The sequence below is a fragment of the Castanea sativa genome, chromosome 12 (assembly GCF_040712315.1).
Source record: "Castanea sativa cultivar Marrone di Chiusa Pesio chromosome 12, ASM4071231v1".
In the NCBI taxonomy this organism is placed as follows: domain Eukaryota; kingdom Viridiplantae; phylum Streptophyta; class Magnoliopsida; order Fagales; family Fagaceae; genus Castanea; species Castanea sativa.
In genome coordinates, this window is record NC_134024.1 from 38,491,679 (window position 1) to 38,509,079 (window position 17,401).

Genomic DNA, 17,401 nt, shown 5'->3' on the forward strand with positions numbered 1-17,401 from the left:
GGGGTTTTGAGAAATAATGTTTTGCAATGCGAATCATGTTAATTATATATTTATAGGAATTGTTAAAATTTTGTTGCATGAAACCAATTTTGATAGCTTATCTTGTTATGTGCCATATAATAGTGCAATTGCATAACCAAATTTTAATTTCTTATTAAATTCATTTTGTTGGATGACATCAAACTAACATTCTGTCACTTTTTTTCCCATAGACAAAAAGTTTTATTACCAAACCCATCAACATCCTAAGAATGTTTTGAAATTTCATATGATTAAGATTCAATTATCAGATTATATTAGATTAACTATCACCATGATCTCAAAACAAAAACTCAACGTAAATGTTAGTCACCTTATTACTAATGAAATCTTTGCGAATACAAATTAGAGCATTCTCTACTTACAACACACTGCATCTGATCACATTATATTAAACTTTTCTTGGTTGTTGTATCAATTACCTTTCATTGTGATAATTAATAATAAATCAAATTACGTTCCATTAGATAAATGAAGATCATCGATCCACACACGAAGAATGAGGCTGCAGGAAACATGCATGTTTTACCAGCTCCATTTCCAATGAAAGGAGTTACAGGCATTGGGCGAAAATAGTGGGGGTCTTGAGGTTTGACTGTTCTAAACGCATGTGAGGAGCATGATACTTTTTTTTTTTTTTTTTGAGAAACAGGAGCATGATCCAATTAGAATGTGGATTGTGAATGCAGTTACACCATGACCTTTTACTTCATATGAATGCTCAATAGGATAGCTCCACGTGTAGGAAATGAAAGTAAAATGATAGGTTTATAATCTCTCATTTTTTTATAATTTCAATAGTTAAATACAATGGGAGGGAATATTTAAATCTGAATATTATGAAAATACTAAGAGATATCAACCAGTTGAACTACAAGGTTCTTGATATAATTATAATTTATCTTATTACTTTGTACACGGGTGTTTCGATAGTTTTTTTTTTTTTTGGTTTAATAGTCTTCTGTTAAAACTTAAAATATGTTAAACAAAACTTAGGAATAGTTAAATACTGTCCATGATCTAAGACAAGAGTGGACACCAACTACCAACATAAAGTAAACTGTCCATATAAGATTAAAATCAAAATTGGACCTTTACATGGTAGTATTATCCACCAACCCGAGTAAACAATGATCAAGTGTAATTTTAATATTCACCCTAAAAAAACAGGTGTAATTTTAATATTATTGTTATTTTCACTTCTTTTTTCTCACTTTTTTTAATAGCCAAGTTAGACCCCTTTATATAGATCCAAGATTCCAAAAGTTCCGGGACATAATGCTCTAGTTATGAATGCCTTTTGCCTCATTATTAAGGCCATATGTATGTATGCTCTTTCCACCATCAAAAGCGCAATCAGCACTATTATAGTCAAATTTTTGCCCTTACTTAAAAGAGATAGGCTAGTAATCAAACCAATCATGTTGGTGAATCCAATCATGCTATAAGTTATCCAATTAATTAAGCACCAAGAAGTTTCACTAATCTAGATGCAAATAGAGCAGTCCAGTTTGCTAAGGAAGACACTACCGTGGTGATAAAGTTTCTCCAACTTTCGAACAGCTCATAAAAATTTAATGAATAAAGGATCCAATGTGGCAATGTGTAAAATGTGTGGTGATAAGGTTGAAGATGGTCCCTAACTCCCTATGCTTTGTGAAATTTTGAATATATATAACAAATATGGGACGAAACTACGGTATTCTCAAAAGTCACAAGAGCTAATGGAACAGATATGGCTAATTTCATTGATCTAGTATTAAAGTCATCCAAATCACAGGAAGCAACACTGTTTGCTAGGGTTAAATAGTCAATCTAGCAGCCAAGAAACAAAATAGGCACAAACAATAGGTGGATCTTGGATTGGATTAGATTGAATTAGATTGAGTGTGTATTGTGTAAGCGTGTGTCAAATTTCACATCGGGTGTTATTAGATTATAAGGAACTCCAATTATAACTTGACTAGTCTTCTTGGGATATAAGCGCAGATGTTACTATTTTTTTTTTTTCAAATCATTACACATACATAGGTAGATAGCCATTAAAAATATCAGAGATTAGAGAAAAGAAAAAATTAGGGGAGAGATGGGGAGAATCAAGGGACACTTTACAACAACATAATTACCGTGGTGAGTGATGAATGTATATTATTATATAATTATCACTATATATTACATATATAAATACTATATGTGCTTTTTCATTAAAAAATGAAGAATGAGAATTAATCTCAACTCCTATGTACCCATTTGAGATGCTTCCCCTACCTCCCTACAACTCTGCTTGTTGTGAAGCTTTCTGCCTGGAGGTTGGGCATCACACGTTTGATGGGCAGAAAGAGTGGGCAACCACTAAACTATTATTTGAGTCGAAATGGACATTGTGACATAGCAATGTTGACAATGTAACATGTGGTGATAGTTTATTAAGGGATTAAAGAAACAAAAATGAAATAAGAACTCTTGGACTTTGTGATTGATAGATCTGTGTGGACTTGGAAGCCTGTGTATTTGTTGTATTTTTAGCGCGTAGGACCTGATGTTTGCCATGTGTATGTATCACAGGACTTCGCGGTTAGCATTAGATTCCCCATTGTTTCGGTGATATATAATATAATTACAGCACGCTTGAAAGAAAATGAAAACTTCAATCATTTAAACAATCAAAGGAAAGGCAAGATTGGTCCACTTTTTAAATATTAAATTTTGAATCCCAGAAATGATTGGAGTGTAAATTAAATCAGGAAATAATTGTAAATTTGCTGAGTTTTTGACTTGGACTACTATTGAACCAGTATTGATCCAAGCCAAGTTTTTTATATCAATGATCGCAACAAAAATAGTATGATAATCACAGATATAAACTTTAAACAAAACCCAAGTCCAATCCCTAACGTATCATTGTACATTATTTTGTTGATAGTTTGAGATCTTGTACTCAACTTGACATCTCCAAAAGACAAGTTAACTCCTGGGTCTCTCATTCTGAGCTGACTCCCGTACAAAGTGGAATTGTTTGCACCTTGAACATTGTTGTTTATATAAATGTTAATGCAACAAGAATCATGGGACTCACCTCTAGGTCTACCGCGCATGAACATTGCTGCCCCAACGTTCCTTCCTTCCAAGCTGGGGTGTTCAAAGAAGTAGTCTTGGGCCTCTTGGCTGGCTTCTGCGTCCATGAGATATTTGATTGTTTCTGTTGGTAGTTCGAGATTTCTAACTTTTTTCTTCATGTTTCAAGTTCATCAACATTTTAGTGGTTGATTTTCTCTCTCTCTCTCTCTCTCTCTCTCTCTCTCTTTATGATTCCTAACTTGTTTTACGAGTAAGGTTGTTTGCCTCTCCTACAAGGTAAGCCAATCCTATTGGAATATGGCTTAAGTCACTTTCCAACACAAAGAATCTAGAATTGCTTAAGATTATTATTACCAATTGGCTTCTTTGGTATCGCTTTTTCTTTCTCTTCATTATCTTTTCTGTGACTATCTCAAACTCAACAGTACTTAGCACTAACAAAATCCAATGATCCAAAAATTATTAAGGAGAGAAAGGGTGCAATCACATTTTTGGGCAAGAATGGGGACTAAAGAGTTAAAAAATAGTCAATAGAACTCTCACAAAAGTAGCTAGTCTACCAAATACTAAAAGGAATTTAATTTGTACTACATCTGACGGATTGTATATTTTACCCTTACTCTAAAAATCTTAGATACTTTTAGTTTATTAGACTCGGTTGGTAAAGATAAATGGAAATTTCTACTTACATTTCAAAAACAGAAATATAGTTTGTCAAAGAAGCAATGTGAAATTATTTAAAAGATCAAACAAGATGCATCCTCTCTCTCTCTCTCTCTCTCTCTCTCTCTCTCTCTCTCTCTCTCTCTCTCTCCCTAATGTTTCTTGATAAGTAATCCTAATCTCACTCTTTCAAAACTGTTGCAATAATTATTAGTTAGAAAATGAAGATAATTTTCAATCCTAAAATCCCAAAGTTAATTTTTACATAAAACTTCAACACAGACACCACCCTATTGAACAGTTCGATACTACTGGGACTCTTAGACACCTCTTGCACCTATCATGAGTGACAATAGCTTTAAATAACTATAATTATTTTGGACAATTTTCCGACAATCGATAGGTGCTTCTAGAAATATGATATATCACCATTTCAAAATGACATGTTAGTAGAGAAAAAATCATATAATAGTTGGTCTAGAAATTAGAAAAAAATTTATAGGCCACAAGTAAAAATAGAACAAGCGAGACATACTAGTAATTGATTAAGTGGACTCTTTTATTTTTGTTCCCCTGAACTCTGAGTTGATTACTTGATTGAGGCCACAATGTTGCGACATGAGGACAATATATTATTGCAACTAGGGTTGACATAACTATTATTCATTACATGCCACAACTCAAGTTAATGGAACTCACAATTGTTGCCGATCAATGGACAGAAAGTGTCACGATAAAATATTGTTGGGAACTGGCAAAAAAAAAAATCGATGGCTTCTGAAACATGAGGTGATAAATGACAGATGATAAAGAGTACCACCTTTGAGTGAAAATTTAGACTCTTCGGTTAATTATAGTTGCTAGAATCCTGACTTATAGTCAGATTTACAAGATTATCAAATATATATATATATATATATATATATATATATATATATATATATATATATATATATATATATATACATACCAAATATCTTTGACCCTTGATTAAACATAAACATCTTTTTTGAGAAATAAAATATCCAGTAAATTGTAATTGTTCATTAAGCTTCTTATAGTTGTTTAACATATGAGCTTTTCCTGTTTTATTCTCACTATGGTTTCTTACCATAAAAGGGGGACTAGAGTGAAGATTTTTTGTTTCTTCTATCATTTTTTTATAAAGTTTTTAAATTTGAAGGTCAAACTCATATCTTGTCTACTGTATATTATGGGTTTGACTATAATAATGACATTGGGATCTTTTAAATTACAAGATAGAGGGTTTCTTGACTGTAGTTTCTAAGGATTTTCACTGAAATTTTATTCAAGAACTATATAGGTACAATGAGATGAATCTAAAACATTAATTGGATGAGACTCACCATGCTTTATTGGTGCAAAGTCTTAGGTGCATCTATACTTGTGTTGTTCAAGTAATTGAATACTAACAAACTCCCTTTTAGTGTTAATTGCCATTTGCCATATATTTCTAATGAATTTGCGTCAGTACAAAATTATTTAGGAATGTATTGCATCATAAAAACTCTTCCAGCGTATTGGAACAGTATTTTTGGTAGGATAAATTTGTTCTTGTTCAACCAAATCAAAATATTCTTACTTTTAGTTTATACTTTTGTTTCTCTACCATCAATTTCTTTGGACAGCGATAGAATTCTTCATAAGCATTCATTTTTCGGAAGAGCATTCCACCTAAGCAAGTAAAAGGTAGTGGCATTCTTCTTTTTAATGCTGTTTTGAACTTGAATGCAACAATAACTTTCAATCACCAGGAATATTAACTATTATGTTCAACAGGCTTCACCAACATTTACCCTACGTAAACTCTTGTGGTGAATAGCGATTGTCATTAGATATGAACAAGTATCCCAGCTTTTATTAATCATTGTTATCGAACATCATTGTGAATTCTACATATGAATGAAAAAGATACAATAGTCATGTTCTCAAAAATCTTTTTACCATTTGCTAAAAGAAATGGAGGCCTTACACGCCTGTTTCAAAGTCTTCAACTGGGTGAACTGAAAAAACATTTGGGACCAAAAAATCCACAGAACCTCAAGGATAATCATCAGTAGAGACTTTTTCACTTACAGTAGAACCAAATTGGGGACCACCCTTACGAAATGCGATAAGAAACTCAATAGGGTATCCTTTCAGCTTATGAGGCACAAGCCCAAGATCATTGAAAGTCAAAGCTGCAAATTCCACCACCAAAATCAAGAGAAATGATAGAATAATATGACTGAAATGGAAGACTCATAGTTTACCAAAGCAAAGAAAAAGAAAGGAAAACTTCAGACAACAAACATGCAAAAAGAATAACAGGCCGAAGCTAAACTCACCATTCTCTGAAACGACTGTGTCTTTAGTTAATGCAAGGATCTGATCCAGGTTGAACATGAAGGGAACAGGTAATGGAAAGGGAACTTTATTAAGTAAAAATTCTCGTGGCATTGCAATAGCCTGAAAGCATTTACAACCATTTGTAATTAGGATTCACATAAAAAATAATAAAATAAAATTAACACATACACAAACATATAGTAATCCAATTGTTCAGCGTCTACCAGCTAACAAAGCAAGATACAATCATATACAGCAACATACATGCCAACAACTTAAAAAGACATGATAGCCAAAAGGTAAGTCACAACACATATGAGAGCCTCATTAAGAAACAACTATCAGGCACATATAAACATGCACAATGCATGATGATTATTGGGACATGTGACATCCTTCTATATTTTCAGAATTAGGGCTACAAAAAGAAATGTCATATAAGGAAACCAGTCTCATTTGACATGCAAGAACGCAGAATATGAGTTCCAGTACATTTGAAGCAGACTTTACCCTGCTAGTCAATCATCAAATATATTTTTGGCTTCCAGAAAACAATAAGAAGCTAAACAAAACCTGAGAGTTACAAAGGAAGTGCCATTTGAGCTAGAAGTCATTGGTGAAAATTCAGATTTTAGAGGAGGTATTTCAATGAAATTAAAATCAAGAAGCCTCCCCATACATCATGATCTATTAAGATGTGCAACACAAATTTCAGATGTCTGATATATAGTCACTTATAAATACTTCAAATAAGGTTTTCCAAAGGCAAATAAACCCAACCATCTAAAGTAACAGAAACTCAAATGAGCTTATCAGTGGCACTAAAAACAGAAGATTCAAAAAGATTTGTTTCCATTGGCCCTAAAATATTGACACTTTATCTATTTACCTTTGCAATAGGGAAAGGAACTTTGACATAGCGAGGCCATTCCCGGATCACATCATACATAATTTCTGCCTGGAGCATGCAAAGATCTCAGTTAAAATCAGATCATATCAACAGGAAAACAGGAAATATTAGAAAGAGAATTACCAATTCATGTATGGTATAGACATCTGGCCCACCAAGTTCATAAATTTTTCCCATGCTGGTGCCATCATCTTTCAAGGCCGCAACAATTGCACCAGCAACATCAACAACATATACTGGTTGGATTCTGCATATAAGCATTTATCAGAAAACTGTCCATAAAAATGGATGCTGTCATTTCTGCAGCATAATTTGTTGATTCCACACCCTCATTAATGAGGGTGATATTAAGGTAAAAATATCAATTATATTACTGAAAATTCCCCAGACTAAAAACCCCTTCCTGACATTGCTCAGCTTTACAAAAAATAATCTCTTGGGCTTAAATTGGCGAGTGCTCATTAGTGAGCCCACAAGAAAGTTACACCTCCACAACTGGTGTGCGTTTGGGAATTGTTGGAAAAAAGTTTAGCCTTTTGCTTTTTGTTAGCTTTTTTGTAAATATAGCTTTTAGCTTTTTGTAACACACTTAACATAAAAATCCAAAAACTATATATTTTAATAAACACTATGCAAATAAGCTAACAAAAATAAGTAATTCCCAAACGAATGCTTGGTTTTTTGTCATCAAGAAATTGTGGTTTGTTGTGGAAAGCCAAAGGAAGATTAGGGGACAATGAGGTTGACCACCAGTGTTGGGTAAAGTCGGATCTCCTAGATGCCTGCAATCGAGTGGCACCAAACAAGGGGCATTAGTTTTTTTCATTTGTTCTCAATGTCACAATGGCTGTAGCTTCAAATTTGCATCCTTCTAATCTTACTATTTTATAGAAGATAGGACCAACGCACCAACCTCACATGAACCTATGGTCCCCACATCACCAACCTAACACAAATATATAAGATACACCCTAAAAGATAACCCCCACTCCAGCAAGCTAGGGTTTTCTTTCCCTTTCCAATTAGGGTTTCCCACCACACTCCCAACCATCCAATTCCGCTCTCTCCCTCTTTCTGCACAATTGGATCAGATTTTGATGATGAATAGGTGAAGCCAGGAAAACACATGAAGGACATTGCAGCAATAACATACCAGTCAGGTCTTTCCTCAAGCAATGTCAATCTAGCCATCTCTTCGAACAAAACCCAAATTGAATGTGCCACCAAGTTTTTGATCTTTACCCGCAAGTTGTAGCCAATTTAAACCCAAAAGATTATTTTTTAGGACCAAGCACTGTCAGGAAGGAGCTTATAGTCACAGATTATTATAGTAATATAAGAACTATTTTGACAAAAAGCTGCTGCCCTCATCAACAAGAGTGGAGAAGCAGCAAATAATGGTTCACAATAATAGCACCCCCAAAAAATTAAAACTTAAAGAACTGCCATGAGTTACAATGAAAATTTTTAAAATTTAACCATTACATAATTTTATTACCAGACTGCAAATGGTAGATTCAAGACATACTTGGTAGATCCACCACCAATGAGTGGAAGGAAGCCATAGTTTTTTGCAGAACGTGCCCAAGTATTCATAATCCTATCCTCCGTTCCAACCATTACAGCAGGTCTCATAATTGTGGCCTGCACAAGGAACTGCATGTCAGAAATTCTGCTCTCAAAAGCAGTGTGGTCAGATTTAAAATTAAGAAAGCACATAATACGACTTTTTTGCATCATCCAACCTCATATCAACAAGAAATATCAAATTTTAATGCAGAGTCCATAGCCGACTACATAATTAAACCACAAATACATTAACACTTAGCTTGAAATTGATTTCATTTCATTTTAAAAAATTACCTAGTGTTTGTCAAAATTTTCCTAAATGGTCAAGCTATGCTGTCCATTAAAGCTAAAATCATAAAGTTTCTTCTTTTCTTTTCTTTTTTATTTATCCTTGATAAGTTACAATAATCATGTGATTTTCTTTTGGAAGCAAAAGAGAGAGAATGAGGGACCAAAAAAAATCATAAGTTTTACAAAGACTTTCACATCCTCCATTACAAAGAAAGATGGAGCATGTAAGAACTTTATAAAAGGCTAGCATATTACAAGACAAATGACATTATAATTCCACAAAAATGCCATATGTACAGTACATTTGTTAGGGTGGGAAAAGTAAAAGTATATAAGAGGGTATAAAGAAAAGGGAAGAAGGATTGATATTCTCTCGTTTGTAGAGTAGAAGAGTTCTATTTGAACCCATCATTTTTAATCTTCCTAAACTAAGGGGAAATACGAGAAATAGTCTTACATAGGTGATTTGACAATATGATCCTTCTAGTTTATTAAAAAGGAGTCATACAAGGACATGATACAAAAATGCCTTGTTTTCTTTTTAAGTAGAAAGTGTTCCATTTGTCCTTGTATAACTTCTTTCAAAAGGGCTTCCGCTTCCGCTTCCACTTTTCTATTCCTTCAGACAAAGACTAATCATCAATTAATATATATATATATATATATAAAAGCAGAGACTTCATGTAGGAGAGCATGAGGTTCTGCCATATAGTGCACTCTTTGAAAAGAAAATTGAATTACTCTTAAGCCATATCAAAGATAAGAACAACTTTAAAAATAGGGACTCTTTATTTCCTTTGGTTCAATGTTTCAAGACTACTATTGGTTTCCTTTGATTCAATGTTTCAAGACTACTATTGATTTCCTTTGGTTCAATACTTCAAGACTCTTCCTCTCTCACATACACAAAACTCTTTGCATTTCCATTCACCCTTTTCACCCCTTGCACTTCTACTCCTTTATATACACATGCCCACAGCCCTTCATGCCATCTCATCTCAAATACACCCAGACCAAGAACGATGTCATTTACCTTCAACCTTTCAATGACAGCTACATAACTCTAACATTGTCGAACCATTTGATCGTAACTCGTATGTATAGGTTGTGACCAAGGAAGGGGGTTTGCATTTGTTATTCAATGACAAGAGCTTACGGTTTTGACGTTGAAGTCGGACGTTGTGGATTTTGTGTGGATTTTGTGAAGGCTGTGATTGGCTTTTAAGTCTTTAGGTGTTTGGGATTTTGGTGTGAGAAAGTCATAAATTTATTTTATTTTAGAACTAAATAGAAAGAAAAAGAAACCTTCTAATTGTGATTATTTATGAATTTAGCTATTTTTTATTTTGTTTTAGAGCACATAATTTGCATATTTTTCAGTGCTATTTTGTGCATTATGAGCCATAGTGATAAAATAAAAACCAATGATGAAGTCAAAAGAGTTTTTTGTGTTTTTAGCCAGTTTCTCTTTGTTTAATCACATTCTCTTTATGCTAATACTTATAAATGATTTCCTCAATTTCATTGAGATAATGAATTGGAAGTTTGAGATTGGGATCTCCATATTTGGTTGTGAGAATAGAGCGGTCAAGGAATTGTTAGGTTAGGGACGGAGCCACTCTTGGACTAGGGCCACCACTTACATCACTTTTTTATATAACAATAACCACTGAACACATTAGCATGTCACAAAAACATTTTAGCTCTAGCATTTTCTCCTTTTAAAGGCTATAAAAAATTTATAAATCTAAAATCTAAAACAAAAAAATAAAATATACAGGCCCAGAAAAAGTAGCACAGCAACAAAAATTACCAATAGCAAAAATATTTTAAAAAATTAAGGTTAATCAACCAATTTTATCCAAAACAAACAACCTGGCCCTTTGAAAAATTTTAAACAAAATAATTTTGTCCTTACCCAGCAATACACATCAAAGACACTAAAAAAATATTCACAGTAGAGCCAGAGGTTGGAACCGCCACACCAGCAGCAAAGCCGCCCCCAAGTTCCAAGTCCTGGCTTCGTCTCTGGTTCATGTGGTTCCTTAAATTTATGTAATTTAAGGATATAAAAGTATTTTATGCTTTAAATTCTTATTTATAGATTTCAAAATCATTTAATCAGTTTAAAAAATAAAGTATTTTAACAGCAAATATTATAATATGTTATAGTCTTATAGAGTGATACAATTTTTTTTTAATAAAATATGAATTAAGATAATCAAGTTTCAAAGCATTCAACAATATTGTAGGCAAACATAAATAATATACAACAAAATAAGTATTATATGTAGGTCTTAATAGACATAAAAATTATTTTAAATGAAATTGTAAACAAACAACCTGGCCCTTTGAAAAATTTTAAACAAAATAATTTTTTCCTTACCCAACAATACACATCAAAGACACTAAAAAAAAAATGACAATAGAGCCAAAGGTTGGAACCGCCACACCAGCAGCAAAGCCGCCCCCAAGTTGCTCCCAACATCCAAAGCTCTCACTTTTACAAGATCTAGAAGAGGTGGTTAGTAGCCAACCTTATAGTTAGTTTTGGAGGCCACCCTGCTTACATTTTCTTTTTTTACTTTCTATCCTTCCTACCAAACAAAGCTTAAGTGCCTTTTTAGTACAATGAAGAACAAACACAAAGACGAGCACTGACATAATAAGACACAAGACACGGCGACATGGCAATTCTTACAAAAAACTAGAACATGACATGGCAATTAATTAATTAATATTTTTATGTAAATTAATATTAATTAATATCTTATGTAAAATTTATATTTTTAAATATGCTATATGTTAGAATTTTTTTTTAATGAGTTTTTTAAGAGCATAAGTTAATGTGCATTTAATACTCCATTAAATTTTATTTTTATACAATTTTGGAAAGATAAAGTCAAACTATACACAAAAATTTTGAAAATAACAAACAACCACAATAAATTTGCGCGTACAATTTAATAAATTATTAAGGCACTAGTGATAATAAGCAAAACATTGTAACTTGACTTGGTAATAATAATTAATGAGAACAATGAAATGCAAATATACTTTTAAAAAAATAGTATAATGCAAATACTCCATAATAACAGCAAAAATTCCCTATTTGCCACTGAATCGGACTCTCAAACCATCAAACTAAAGAGGAAAAAAAACCCTTAAAAAACATATGACGGCAGCTAATGGCAAGAACATTGACACGAGGAGAGCAGTGTTGTATCAATAAGTAGTATCAATAAGAGCAGTGCCGATGGGCTGAGGCCAGTGCCAATGACTTCGCCGGAGGACGACAGCAACCAAATTAAGAGAGAGACAGACAGACAGACAGACAGAGACAGAGAAAAAGAGAGCAATGGGCTGAGACCAGCGCCGTCTAGGTGGAAAATCCCACTTCTTTTTTCTTTTTCAATTTTTTTTTATCCCTATGGCACAACTGTGTCCCAGAGGTGTCCAAAATAAATAAATAAATAAGTTTTTCATCGCTGGACATCGGAGCCATGTCCGACATGGACACTAAGCCTTTTGCTGTGTCCCTGCTTCCTAGGTTTGGTACAAGCTATTTTTGTAGGTTTTTTTAAATTGTTCTTTTGCAAAGGTTGTACCTAGAAAAAAGAAAGTGGGCTATTAAAAAGTTGTGATTCTAAAAGGTGCATTTTAAACCATCCTCCCAACAACAATAACAACCAAGCATTAGCCCCAAAATTTTAGGGTTGGTTATGGAATATGGATCCTCAATAAATTAGTCAAAGTTGACCCCATATATTCTTTTCCGCTATTCTATTTTATCTGAAGTCATATTATCTATTACATTTTTAATTGACATGTCCTTTTTTACTACTATCAATGTTATTTTTGGTCTTCCTAACCTTTTTTGTTCCCTGTTCCCTCAACTTAAATCAAGTCACTCCGTCTCACTAGTGCATTGACCGCTCTCCTCTGAACATAAACTATCTCAAGTGATTCTCTCTCATCTTTTCATCAATAAGGGTCACTGCTATCTTTAAACCACCCTCCCAAATGGATCTTAAATGTATTAGGTATTATTCTTTGGCTCAGCCATTGATTTAAACTAAGCACCTTGATCCTAGGTCCATTATCTCCTTTGTGCCCAAGACTGCAAATCAACCTTAGAGTAAAGGTGCAATATAAATTTTTTTTTTAAATGACGTGGAACCTCACCAAGGTAGTACCCTTTAGACACACCCCTGAGAATTAAACCATGGATACACAACCTCACTGACCAAAACCGTGTATAGGTAATTTTAGGGAACTTCTAGTGGGGATCAAACCCAAGATGTCTGGATCCACAGCTCATCCCAAGCCTCCAACCACTAGGCTGCACCCTAACGGGTGGTGCAATATAAAGATAATAGTCCATCTGATGTTTAGCTAGACTAGTACATAGCTTTATTAGTTAAGATTGCTCTGGCTTGATTGATACTGTTTCAATCTTTTCTTTTATATACAAAAATGGGGATATAGCTAGCATTAAACCTGCAAGCAAATTGGATTAAGCTCACTAACCATATTCCTAGCAGTAATGTATGTAAAACTCACAAGAAGTGTCATTATCAACTTAGGCTAAAGGAAAGAAAAGAATTTACTTCAGGTATCTCTCTCAAAACAGCTTCCTCTGCAGCAGCTTTAGCTCTTAGCAGTCTGGACGGAGATGATGGAGATGCCCCCAAACAAGAAACTTGAATGAATCTTGCGATACCACCATGTTCTTTGGCAATCTGCACAAGTTAAAGACTAAAGAGTGAAATGACTACGGAGGAAAAGAAAACTACAAACTAAGTCTCCTGGAAAAACATATCATGAAACACCGATTCAGCAAAGTCTTTTGGTTATGTTGGTAAGGAAATTAAGTTACCTCTAACTGGAATTCATTAAATGTAGTATACCAGATAGTTCAGTTCCCACAATGCTACTCTAAAGTAAATCACACTCAACTTACTTGCATTTAGTACTGAATTACTTGACATGAGGTATCACCATGATATAAAGCATCACAAAGAGTTTATAGAGTAACATTCCCCCCCCCCCCCCACCCCAAATAAATAAATAAACAGAAAAAAAAAAAAAAAGAGAGAGAGAGTCAATCTTCTTAATTTATATACATAAGGTAAGATTAAAATCCATAATAAAAGGTATCCCTCAACCCTATTTATCCCAAATTATATATTTTTCATGATATGAGTGATGAAATCATAGACATACAGTGAATAAGTTTGCATTTTTCTTACTTGTTATTGATGATGCTTCTTCAAGCCAATACAGAAGAGAAGAAGAGCAGCAATAGTTTTGGGAGCATACAGGAACTACAAAATAAAGACAATGTACACATAGGAACCTACCATTGCAAGTTGTTCAGCCATGGAACAGTTCACTTCCTCAAAGCTATAGTTCCTTGTCTCATACTCCCTTCCTGTCAATGAGGGTAGTTACTCAGGTAAGTACATTCACAACCTCCAAGACTGAGAAAACAACAAGTGAAGAAAGTCTACCAATCAGATTGAGAACAACGTTAGCCTTCGCCATAACAGCCTTAATCGAGTTTTCATCTCTTGGGTCGTATTTCATTGGTACAATCTGAGCAATTGAACCATGAGACAAACAAGAAATGCAGTAGACTAAATAAATGAATGGTCAAAACAACCACAAATTGTATTTTCAAGCACATGACAATATTACAAAATAATTTACCTGTCCCAAATCTCCCATCAACTTGAGATGGCGAGGATTATCCTCAGAACCTCGGAAAGGAACTAACACTTGAGTTCCAACTTTAGCTGTGGAAGAAAAGTAAAGTATCAGGCTATCAGCACAAATCATCATAAGAACTAACACTTGAGTTCCCATTTGACATTTCATTAATTGCACTCAAGTTAATAACGGTTACATTCACCAACTGACCTAGCTGTTGAACCACATAACGACCAAGGAACCCTGTAGCTCCAAACACTGTAGCAACTATACCACTGCAACACACAGCATTATCCTTTTCAAATTTATATAAGCAATCACATTATGAACTCAACCATTTTCTGCAGAATCTAATCTGTTAATTCTATATTCAACCAGAAACAAAGACGTGACAAATTTTTCCATGAAAAAAAAAAAAAAAAGCTTAATCGTTGTTTGGTTGCTGAGAATTAATTTATTGAAATTTTCTTCCTTAGGTCCATGAATTACCACAAAAAAAAAATGGCTAGAAATCTCAAAATGACAATTTTTTCCTACATTTTCAGACCAACTAAACACAGCATTCTTCGTTTCGAATTTATATAAACAATCACATTACTAACTGAGCAATTTACTAATTCAACCAAAAACAAAAAACAAGACCAAAATTTCCCACAAGATGCATTCCGAGGAGGGGGGAAAGAAGATTAATAAGTTTAATCTTTGTTTGATTACTGAGAAATGAAAGGAAAAAGAGTAAAAAATATTGAATTTTGCTTCCTAAGGTCCCCAAAAAAAAAATGTTCATTAGGTAGAAATCTGAGAATGACAAACACGATATTTCTCTCAATGTTCCTACATTTTCCGAGCAGCCAAACACATTATAGAGGGAAAAGTCAAAAAAGCAAACCTAACGGAGGATCTTCCACCAGTGCCTTTGCGAACGAGGTGGCCGACGCCTTTGGTAGCCAAAGTAGATCCGTACCGTGGATGATCAGCTCCATAACCTGCAAGCAAGCAAGCAAGAAAAAAATTAAAATTGATAATGTCCAATTTGACCTTGTGAATGAGAGCAGAAATTACAATCGGGAAAGGGTAGAGAGGGAATAGGAAATTACGGCGATCGGAGCTGGAGATGGAATAGAGGGACTTGAGGGGTGAGATTGAAGCCGACGATGACTTCAGAGATTGCTGCTGCTGCTGCACTATACGCCTCGAAATGGCTTGCATCTTTGCTACACCTCAGTTAGAGAGAGAGTGTGTGTGTGTATGGGTTGGGAAGCAGAAGTTTTGGAAAGTGCTAACTTGCGCATTTTGTGTGAAGTTTGGATTTCGGTCCATCAGTGTTGGGCTGGGTTCCTAGTGGGCTTTGCTCTAAACTTTTTGGGGTTTCGGGCTGACCCAATAAGATATATGATAATATGTTGCTCTGCGCATGCGAAGACTCTTTTTATTATTATAAGTATTATAATTTTTCACTTATTTTAATTTGAAATTTACACTTATTTTTTCACAAAAATTGTAAATTTAGAACAGCTAATATGGCCAAAAAATAAGGTTAGCTCTAAAAAATAACACAAAATAACATTGAAATATGTTTTTTTTTATGTGATATACGGCAGTTTTTTTTTTTTGTTAATAGGAAACCGTGGGTGGGATTTGTTTAAAGAAGGTGGGGTAGTTTTTTTTTTTTTTTTTTACCAAACTTAGGATAAGTGTTTTTTGTTTTTTTTTTTTTTTTTTTGATGGCAAGGATAGGTGTATTTTTTTAATAGAAAACCGTAGGGTGGTTTTTTTTAGAAGGTGGGATGGTTTTTTTAAGAGAAAGTGGGGATTGTGGAGAGTTTTTATTTTTTTCACTTTTTTCGGATAACTCATAAGACTCCGAATTAAGTATTCCTACATCTGCTGGTATCTCTGGGATAGATGATGGTTTGGAACATCTACTGCTGGTAGAAGAGGAACTTCTAAACAACCTATTCATTGTTCTGGATTACAAGCTTAAATCAACAATTACAACCTAGTCACATTTATCCTCAAACTTCTGGATCTAGCCTTTAGATCTGAAATAAAAGTATACAACAATGAGATAGACACCTAATCTATGTACTCACACCTATCGTACTCTCCTCCAATAATGGGGACCACCCTTTCACGCCTTCTATCGGCTTTACACGGGCTGACCAAACCAAACAACCTTAGAAATTGTAGCCCAGAAGTTAGAAGAACTAGTGAAGAAGCAACCAGTCACCCCTTCACCGGTCTCAACAAGTCAGCTTAAGGTTTTAAATATCCGTACAACCTCTAGCAGTTCCTCCTTTGACACAGAAAAAGAGAAAAAACCCCTAGAAGCCAAATGGAAACGCCTGAAAATGAAAAGACTTGAAAACCGCAATAGCAGAACCCCTCGATTAAGGATAATTTCCAAAGCCTATAAAAAGGCTAAGAAGCTTGAAAAGCATGTTCCACAAAAACCAGGAAAATGCTTCAATTGCGGCAAGCGCGACCATCTCAAGAAAAATTGTGGAAACAAAACCTTTACCACAAAAATAGGTAAAATAGGTGACCCAGTAGTCAAGCCTCAGGAGCCTAGCCAAACCCATCAACCTTTGGTACAGGAAACCAGTAAATCTGAACTCAGTAACCATCAACCCAAGGTAGATATAGAGCAAATCTACAATAGGTTTACCCAGTCCAAAAAGGGAGTCACAATCGACGACCTTCAAAGAGAAGCCAAGGAAACCAAGTGTAAGATCATGACCTTAAAGCAAGAGCTAAATGCCTTCCAAAAAACCCAACAGTTAGAAAACA

At 34.3% G+C, this 17,401-nt stretch overlaps 1 protein-coding gene across 1 annotated transcript; it reads right to left on the reverse strand.

The window, feature by feature from the left end:
• Nucleotides 1-5,632: 5,632 nt before the first annotated feature.
• On the reverse strand, nt 5,633-15,878 carry LOC142619794 (NADH dehydrogenase [ubiquinone] 1 alpha subcomplex subunit 9, mitochondrial). Its single transcript, XM_075793079.1, has 12 exons — nt 15,709-15,878; nt 15,501-15,597; nt 14,822-14,886; nt 14,612-14,697; nt 14,413-14,497; nt 14,263-14,333; nt 13,510-13,641; nt 8,568-8,683; nt 7,163-7,286; nt 7,019-7,087; nt 6,129-6,249; nt 5,633-5,981 (listed from the first exon to the last, which is right to left on the reverse strand). Exons 1-12 carry the CDS (start codon nt 15,818-15,820, stop codon nt 5,842-5,844), a joined length of 1,218 nt encoding a protein of 405 aa, XP_075649194.1. The 5' UTR covers nt 15,821-15,878; the 3' UTR covers nt 5,633-5,841.
• Between the last annotated feature and the right edge of the window lie 1,523 nt (nt 15,879-17,401).